This window comes from Chenopodium quinoa, unplaced genomic scaffold (genome assembly GCF_001683475.1).
Source record: "Chenopodium quinoa cultivar QQ74 unplaced genomic scaffold, ASM168347v1, whole genome shotgun sequence".
Lineage (NCBI taxonomy): Eukaryota > Viridiplantae > Streptophyta > Magnoliopsida > Caryophyllales > Amaranthaceae > Chenopodium > Chenopodium quinoa.
This window is the reverse complement of record NW_018744878.1, coordinates 2,663,812-2,674,012: the sequence shown is the minus strand read 5'-3', so window position 1 is coordinate 2,674,012 and position 10,201 is coordinate 2,663,812. Positions and strand designations below refer to the sequence as shown.

Genomic DNA, 10,201 nt, shown 5'->3' with positions numbered 1-10,201 from the left:
TTCTGATCAATTTTTATTTGTGTCACAATATGGTTATCTAATTTCATTTGTAATACTGAATGAGCTAATTCAATTTAAATGATCAAATAAAAGGTCAATGTTTTGACACGTTTAATACTACGTAAAAAATTGTTAACATGAGACCTCGAAATCATGTTAACAAATATAGCGAGTGCTCTTTGAAATGACTTTATTAATGCTCCCCAAAGATTTTGCTTGCAGTAAACAATCTGAGTATCTGACGAGAAGTGTAGTATACTCTATATGCACATTTCTTCGTCAAAAAGAGTGTATATTTATTACACTAGACCAAAAGAAGGAAATTTAGGTAATGTGACAGAATAATCTATATGCTTCTATACAAAGGATTTTGTGTACAACAAGATACATGGGATGAAAATTACAAAGGCATCTGATTTTTTTCGAGTTTTGTTTTAAATGGAGTTATCTTAGACTACAGATCTATGTAATGCTTTAGATTTCTTCGGTTCTCTTCGTTCTTTAGCTTATTGAAAGCCCTCTTTTCCATTTTTCTTATCCATTCTTTGCTTACGTTGAAAATCTTTCCGACCTCATGAAGTGACATACAATGACCTTCCAATCCATACCTAAGGATCAAAACTCGTCTCTCTTTTGGATCAAGCTCTTTAAGGAGTTTATGTACGTCGTTTTTCATATGCTGCTTCATTACAGTTTTTTCCGGCATCTCTAGTGAGGTATCTGGAGTGCATTCCTGTGTCACAGAAGCCAAATGAAATTATATTCTCTTTTACATGACAACATAACCCAAAAAAAAAGGTATTAAGAAAACAAGACTTTGATGTGACTCTTAGGATGATTTCCTGCATCAAACTTCATTGTCGTATAAAAATAACTACAGAGTACAAAAACACGAAACCAAAATAAGCTAGAGCATAGGGCCATTTCCTGGCAGAAAAAGAGGAAACAAAAAAAAAAAATAATGCAATAGGTACAGCCTAAAGCAATGTTTCCCATCAATCATTGCAATTGTGAAAAGGAAAGTTGTATACCTTAATCAATCACACAAAAAATTTAAAAAAAGTGTTTTAAACTCTCAGATTCATGGAACTTGACACAATTTCAATTCATATAGGTGGCTTGTATAAGGAAACACAAGTCAAATAAGACACAGATTTGTTCATGATAAAGAAGTGAGGTGCACTGTCTTACCAAATATTTAATATTTATATCTCCAACTTTTGAATCCAATGAACCCACAATTCGCAAGCACTTATCAGCAGACTTAATTTTATCCAAGGAAAGACCGGTGACTTTTGAAACTTCAACGTCATCAGGGTGTTTACCCTGACTTCTTTTTAGGGTCTTTCGAGCCTTTTGTATGCGGCTTATTGTAGTGCTCAATGTCGCCTACATGAAAAATGGATATCCATGATATAAATACTCAAGAACAAGTTTGCAGAAAAACAAATAGCCATAATATTCAGGTACATACTGGAACTTTTATCCCTCTTCCATGCCGAGATACCAATTGAGACATCGCTTTTCTGATCCAGTACTGGACATATGTAGAGAATTGATAACCCCTTGTGTGGTCAAACCTTTCAGCACCTTGCAATATTCCAACGTTCCCTGCCTGTGTCAAGATTAGTAACAAGCAATTATTTTCAGGGAAAGCAACACATAAGCTCAGAAAGCAATAAAGTAGCATGGATATGTTATTTTGACGTCAATTTCATCCCATCTAGTAGAACAATTATCTTCTTTGAAAGCAGGATATATAGAGTCAATATAAAAAAGAGCTAGATATGAAATGTTAGTCCAGCCCAGAGAAGTCATCTTCAGTGTATATCCAATATATATTTGAAGCCAATGAAGATTAACAATTCTAATTAGTCTTGCATACAGGTTTCTATTGGGTATAGCAGCATACGACAAACTATGAGTAATTACAAACTAATGACGTTAAGATACCAGAAACAGATGCCACGATGCAGCATCAGAAGACAAGGTTGACTAAGCAATTGATACTCCCCAAAGTCGAATTTAATGTTCCTCATTTGTCATTTGAATATAAGAAGTTCATGATGATATTTTCACCACTATAGCAAATTAGCAAACATTTTCAAGTCTCAACAGTGTGTTCAGCTTGACTTCTTGTAAAGGATAGGAAAGAAAGGATACATTGTCTTAACAGATAGGCAAAAAATAAATCACCTGCATCAAATCTTCATGAGCAATTCCTAGTCCTCGATAGTATCTCGCAAGGTACAATACCAAGGAGCGACCACTTTTAAGAAGTTCGTCCCTGCAATACCAACCAAAGTGCAAATCATGCTGCAACACCTTTTCATCAATACCAGCTGCTTCAGCCCAGCATTTTAAGCTCACTACCTTTCCAGATTCCTTTTCCAAGGTTGATTTCATCTTTTCTAGTTGCGCAACTACCTTAAACAGTGAGGGGTAATTATAAGTAACCAGCCTAGAGTATGCTAAATTGCTAAGCACCAAAATAGATTAATGATAATAAAAATAAAAAATAAAAACATCAACAAGGATAACCTTTATTCCCCTTGACATTTCTGCTTCATTTTTGGCAATTACTGCTCTTCTGCTTCTCGCCGTGGTCTTCTTTGCCGCAGAAGAAACTACATGATGCATTGAATTTTCAATGGAAATTTCTGATCTACAAGCACATTTTTTACTGGTAGCTTGTAACCTCCTCTGTTGCCTTGATTTTCTTTCTTCCTTCCTCTTTGAAAAAACCACATTTTTTTTCAAAACATTATCTTTTCTAACATTTACTTGGTTATCTACAGTGATCTGATCGGGTAAGTCTAACATATCAACAGTCCTAGATAAACATGCATGAAACAGCTGCAGTGCTCCCAGCCTTCCTAATTGAACTAGAATATCTCTTTCAAGCTTCAATAACTCAGAATCAGAAACTTTATTCTCAAGTACATTGATATTTTCCATTAGTACATGAAAATGTGAGGCACTGCAGGCTTGTACACTTCGAACATACATAGAGGTGTCTCCTTCTGGTAGTACTAGAGTATTTTGCAAACCTTTGCAGGGTCTTTTACTGATAGTCGTCTGAAATAAACGAAAGATTGGATTACACACTCGGTATTGCTCCAGATACAGTAAAATAGAGTTAATTATACACCTCTTTACCTCCAAGTTTGAGTAGTCATTCTCAGCAGTTTGTGGTAACGAAGAACTTGCATGTGGTCTTGATGTGTCTTTACGCAGACTTTCACTTTCATCAAAGCCAAATGTCAAGAGAGACAGCCTTGCTGAGCCAAAATCAAGCTCTTTACCTCGAACTGCAGGTTCCAAAATAAGAGATTATTCTACAGTACACAATTAGGAGGAACTAAAGCACACCTAGTCTAACATGTATGATACATTGATACTCCATTACTCCCTTCATCTCAAAAAGAAAATAAATTTTTGATCTTCAAAATGTGTAACTTTAAAAAGATACTTCGGCATTGGGTAAGGTCTAACATGTATGATACTTCCTTTATCTCAAAAAAGATGTATATCGATCTTGGAATAGAATTGATGATTAAAACAATGTACAGGTTTCAAAAGATAAAATGGCGTTGGGCAAAGCAATAATGCAGATGAATTGGGCAAGTTTATTAAGGGTTAAGCAAGGGAGTACCAGAAAATTCACAATTATTCAGAAACCTTGTCCATGAGGAGGTTAGAAAGGACCGGAAAATGCATTTTGATTAAAAATAAATAAATAAACAAAAAAATAAATTAAAAAAACAAAAAAAAACAGAAGCCCTGAACAGTATGTATAAATACAAGTCATCAAAATCATTTTCTCTACACCCTGGAAATGGGCATTCGTTTTCAGATAGCTTGGATAGAACTATGGAAGTGACCTTTACTCCTCAAAGAGTAAACATAATAGCAGCAAATCTAGGCCTTTCTAGATAAAGACAGGTTTGGGCAAAGATAGAAGGATTGAATAGTTTCTAAACCCGAAGTTTGAGTTAGTCAAACCTCTAATACTTGTATTCGATAATTACCTATTCAAAGAAGAAATATGGATTCAATCCTCCAAATTTTAAATAGCTGAATTTAGAAGCATTACACTATACATGATTGTGATTTTGGGTTTCATAAGATACGTTTGCTGCCAAAAAACTACAAATCCAATTCAAGAACACACAGAACAACAATAATAAAGACATATTTGTTACATGTTACCTTACACAAAACCCAATCGAGCAACTACCTACAATCAATGAATATTCGTTAAAGGCCTTAAAGCTAACAGATTATGGCATTGTCTGCCATATATCCATAGTAACAAGAATCACGGTTCTCAATCATCACTTTGGTAAATCATTATAACAGCCTAGGTTAATAATTCTACGAGGAAGACTAAATTATCGCCAAGATTAGTGAATAATGCAAATTGCATGCCCAGATAACCTAAGCCAACCTTCCCCCTTTCTCCACGCCTTCTTAAAAACCCTTCATCAAGTTAGGGAAATAACACAATGCGCCAATACCACCTAAATGCGACATTATACACAAATCTCGACAATGAATTCATCACATCCCTAATTCCATATTGATCTATAAGTGCTTACATTACACCCAAGTGATGCAACCATATACCATACACATAGAATTTTCAAAACCTACATACATCTTCACAATCCCAACTAAAGTTCTTGAATTCATTCTACTATCAAATAAAGAAATCATAGTTCAATTCAAGCAATTTGTGTTGTATATCATACAAGTATTAAATTCAGGAAGTAAATCACTTCAAGCCAATTGTATAGATTATGTTATCAAATATCAACCCCTCCAAAATGCTAGCTCAATTCAAGCAATTCAGGTTGAATTCAAGCAATTTTGCATACTTAAACATCAAACCCACAAAAATTAACTGCAATAAATAACATTACAATTCAATAATTTGTAGTTTTGTACCATATATCAAAATTTAATCAAGAAAAGCTAAAATTAAAAGGGGAAAAAACTTACATGAAGTAGAACAACAAGGAGGGGATGAATTGATGGTGAAAGGAGAACGAAGTGAAGGAAGAACACATCTCATCATATTCAATTTGCAGCCTAAACCCATCAAAATTCAATAAAAATATGTTCTTTTTGATCCCATTTAAGTTGAAATCATACAAGTTTATAGAAATTAGCAAGCAAAAGAGTAAAAGGGAAATAATATTGGTAGTGTTAAATTAAAATGAGCAGAAAATGGACAAAATTTGGGTGCCTCAGCTCTCGACCACCGGTTCTTCATCTTTTTAGAAGAAAGATTGAAGAATGACTGGATATTTTCTGATTTGCTATAGGATTTTTCAGGTAGAATTGCCCCACGTGTATACTCCGTATTATTTTATTTTATTTTTTTTGTGGTTGGAAGGTGAATATACACAAATTTTTATAGTATTTTTTGGGTTATTAATCTCATTATTGATCAAATATTGATAGAGGTAAAGGTCTTGCACATTAGAATCATCTAAGCGTTGTCATATAAAGAGTTTAGGGAAATTTGATCTTTAATTTATTGCTTTAATGTTTGAGTTGGCTCAAATGATATCAATTATTTGAATCAATTAATTAAAAACTAATTTGACGATTTATTAAAACTTAATACGGAGTACTTACAAGTATCAATGTTTTAACTTCTAATAAGTATATGCTATATAATGATCATAAATTTAAGTTTTTAGTCAATATAAATATGCTATAAGTTTATTGTAAAGCACTATGATCATAATTTAAGATTTTATTCAATATACTTATGTTACATTTTTATTCTAAAACACTAGGGTTGCTTGAAGATTTATGTATTAATCCCTCCAAAATCGTTTATAGTCCATAGTATATCTTTTTCCAACATCAAAAGATCACATAGTATTTGGAACTTTTTTTCCTTGCTTGTTGGAAATGGGCCTTATGAGCTTATGATCCGTAAATTTGTTGTCTATTTATGAATGATGGACCAGCCCAAAGTTTTGGAGCTGCATATTGATTATGGCCCAAGATAGCCCAACACCTTTTAACAAGCAAAATGGCTTCTTGTCTAACCCTTTGTAGGCCCAATTACAACCCTTTGAACTAGAATAAGTTAAAAACGTAATAACCTTTGCCAAAAACCATTTCAAAGGGATATTAATAATATTAGAACATTTAAATACTTCATTATAACTTCTTCACCATCTATTTCAGCTTCCCTTTGATTCAGTGTACAATACTCCGTATGATATACCGAGTATATATATGCTGCTTAGCTTGAGAATTTCAAACATCTTCACGCATACCAAATGCTATTTAGATATACGAGTTTATGATGAGAGCAAAATAAACAATCGTATACTCTTCTTGATTATGATGTATACTATGTAATTCTGTGTTACTACAACGCGAAGGCTCAATAAGGGTTGCAAATCGATTGTACTGAGGATGGCACTTCCATCGACATTTGTGACTTAATCCCATCGGTTGAAGGCGGTACGTGCCACTTACATGACTCCATGCATGCCATGATTGCCATCCTTCCCTTACTAGGACTATCTTATTTGGTGATTAGGGTGCATTATACAAGCATATAATAACATAGGATGTGCCTTATTTTTTGATCAATAAGATTTCATAACCTTATACGATTTGACATGTACTCGTACATTAAATATAATATGTCATACATGAAACTTGAAATATAATGTTAATAGACTAAGTATGTTGTACAATTGTGCTACATACAATACGCATAATGATATGAACGAACGAAAATTGCTTACAGTACTTCAAATTCTGACTAATTGAATTTCAATTTTGGTGAATGGGTAAAATTGGAGTGAATATACATATGAATTAAAATCAAAGGTCATAATTATAGAATTGAATTTTTTAAAATATATGTACTTGTATATATTATTATTATTGTATTAATTAGGTAATAAAATGACATTAATATATTATTAGTCACTTGAAAGTTGAGGCTAATAAAAATCGAAATGAGTGGGGCATGGTTATGATGGACAATAAGTATGAAATTTGGCACATTGCAAATTGCAAGTCGATGAACAGAAAAATTGTAGCCTAAATGACAAATAAGGTGAAGTAGCTTAGCTTGGTTAAAACACAATAGTAGTTGCTTCTTCTTTATAATCATATTTTTCCCTATCACTATGTCTCCTCTCTGCTAAACACCCATTATACCATTGGCCCACACCAATCCATGAATCATGGTACGAGGAGTCTCTTGTCTTCCAATTACTTTTTTTTTTTTTTTTTTTTTTTTTCATATCAATGTATCATTAATTTTAGCGACTAGCAAACTCCGTTTTCATGAAGAAGTTAAATTTTGGCTGGCACAACATATTGATTTTGACATGATAAATTCAAGATCATTTGATCCCGATATGTTAATTGATTCTTGTTCATGCACTTGGTACATCTGACTGTATTGGTGTTAATGATAAATCATTAGTTTGGAGTCAAGAGTTACTTAAATAGAGACAGGTCAGACAGCCCCAGGCAATCAACTTGATTGATGAAATTTTATCAATTAACCATTATTGTGGGTCATACAGTGTACTAGATAATATTTTTATATTCATGTGTACGGATTTTGCTAATGGACGGAAATCAGCTGTTCTTGCAACACAAATTTACTTGCTTACTCGTAATCCCAGGTTTTAATTCGGCATTTTCAATTTAATTAGGTAATTTATTTGTAATTAGTAGTAGTACATCTAGCTGTATTGATGTAACGATCGATCATTAGTCTGGACTCAAGAGTTACTTAAATATGTTTATTTCTCTACTTATATCGTATGTGGTACCAATGTCACAACAAGAATTTGGAAATATTAGGAATATAAGATACAAGTATATGCAAATGAAAAATAAGTCTATAACGTACTCTAGAGAGTCTAGACCTAAGCTTGGTAAAATGTCATACTAATTGCTGCAGGAGTTTTACTGCTACAAATTGCAATCTTAACTTCCCAAATTACTTTCAATAATTAAATTATGTGGAAAAACATAACCATTAACTTTAAATAATTTTTATTCCCTCCTATCGAGGGCATTGCAAATCAACTAGTATGACAATTGACAATACTACTTACTGTTTATATTTGTTTTACTATCTTCGACAGTAGTAATTAAAAAGAAAGAGGGGGGCCATATATGCATGGACAATTGGACAGCATGGTATATATTAATATATACTTCCTCCGTTTTCTTTTAGATGCAACACACACTTTTTCACGGTATTTAAGAAATATGGGGTTCACATGATATAATACACTTTAAAATGGGATGAGTGGTTGTTAGGAGTGTAATTTAGTGGGTCATGTGCTTTAATTAAGGGAAAAAGTATAGATTTTCCAAGTAACTTTCCTTTTATAGTGTATTGCAAGTATTGTGACATTTCCTTTTTAGGGAAGTGTTGCAAGTAAAAGAAAACTGAGGAAGTAGTATATTGGTAGCTATTTAATGGGATTGAATTGGTAGACTTGGAACATTTGTAACTTTGCTTACATGACTTGTCAAAGTCCTTGTACCCTTTGGAATTGAACTAACTCAATCTTATTTTAGATATTGGGTGTCTAATGAAGTCATGTAATTAAGGTACACTATCAACCTATGTCATGTCTATTGTGAGCTTATAGCCCCATATCTTAGGGTCGATCGAGTTAGTCAGCGTACATACTGTGTTCAATAGTTGGTTCTTACAGGCGCTTGTACAATGTAATGTACAGTTGTTTTGTAGGAAAGAACATGATATATAAATGTAATAACATATAATTATTGTAAAAAAACATACTATTCAAATGTAATGAACATATACATAGAGTGAAAATATCATACTATCAAAATGCAATAATGAACATATACTTAAAGTGAAAAGAACAAATTTGCACCCAAAAAAAAAGGAAATTTTGTGAAAAACTACCTATTATAATCCAGAATTTGCGGAAAACTACCTATTAAAAAAAATGTTGTAATTGACTACCTAATTTTTTAAAAATGTTGTAATTTACTACCTTTACGCCGGATTATGAATGAGTTTGACCAAAATTCTCCGGCGTTGACTTGGTCACGTGACACTTGTGAAAGAAAAGGGTCATTAAGTGTCACGTGATGGTCACGTGACCAAGTCAACACCGGAGAACTTTGGTCAAACTCCTTCATAATCCGGCGTAAGGTAGTAAATTACAACATTTTTCGAAAATTAGGTAGTCAATTACAACATTTTTTTTAATAGGTAGTTTCTCGCAAATTCTGGACTATAATAGGTAGTTTTTCACAAAATTTCCAAAAAAAAAATGAAAATATGTTCTTTAATTGATTGTCAGTGTAATGCACTTTTATTTGCGACATAATGTTCATTGCTTATTGTGAAATGTTTATTGAATTTTATCTTCAAATTATGGTGGCTATATATAGATAATGTTTATTACATAATATTATCATTTTCTTTATTAATGTTACAGATGTTCATTACAAAACAATATTATGTTCTTTACAAAAAAAAAGATGTTATTTACAAAATAGTTACATGTTCTTATTGCTTTTTTTGACTATACCAAGTACAACTGCCTGCACCTTAAAATTTTCACTGTAATACCTCTGTCATAAAACTCTTCATACATGATTACCATTCTGTGAATATATATTCTCTATCAATACAATATATAATACCAAATTTTTCGTAGTTAAATTATATATACTCTACTTTGAAATTAATATTGTTACATAGATAATCTTATTTATATTCTTAGATAAATAATTAGGTTTACTTGGCCGAGAGAAGACAAATCTCAATATGTTGTAATATTATTGTATCATAAAAATATACTACATGATGATGCATGCATGAATAGTATATGAATTGAATGAAGCTGATTTGCCAAATCCCAACTAATGCACTATCCCATGGTCGGACGAGAAACCTGTGTGTCTAGAGACTTTCGACTCTTGTAACAATCGAATTAATATACAAAAATGCAAGTGTCAATTATGTTATATACTTATATTACGTATATAATTTCTCCAACATATAATATAACTCATATAATATAAAATTATTACTAGAATATGACTGGATCAAAGTTAATCCATTGGAAATTCGATCATGGGGAACGGTTTAGCATATATAATTGCCTACTCTCTATATTATTACCATCCAAAAAGCACAATGTTACGA

At 32.3% G+C, this 10,201-nt stretch overlaps 1 protein-coding gene across 1 annotated transcript; it reads right to left on the bottom strand.

Moving 5' to 3' along the window:
- Positions 1 to 222: 222 nt before the first annotated feature.
- On the bottom strand, positions 223 to 5,606 carry LOC110705511 (RNA polymerase sigma factor sigC-like). The gene is made up of 7 exons (XM_021883397.1): positions 5,005 to 5,606; positions 3,160 to 3,311; positions 2,542 to 3,078; positions 2,197 to 2,427; positions 1,475 to 1,615; positions 1,192 to 1,389; positions 223 to 733 (listed from the first exon to the last, which is right to left on the bottom strand). The coding sequence occupies exons 1-7, from the start codon at positions 5,102 to 5,104 to the stop codon at positions 455 to 457; spliced, it is 1,638 nt and encodes a 545-aa protein (XP_021739089.1). The 5' UTR covers positions 5,105 to 5,606; the 3' UTR covers positions 223 to 454.
- Positions 5,607 to 10,201: the final 4,595 nt, after the last annotated feature.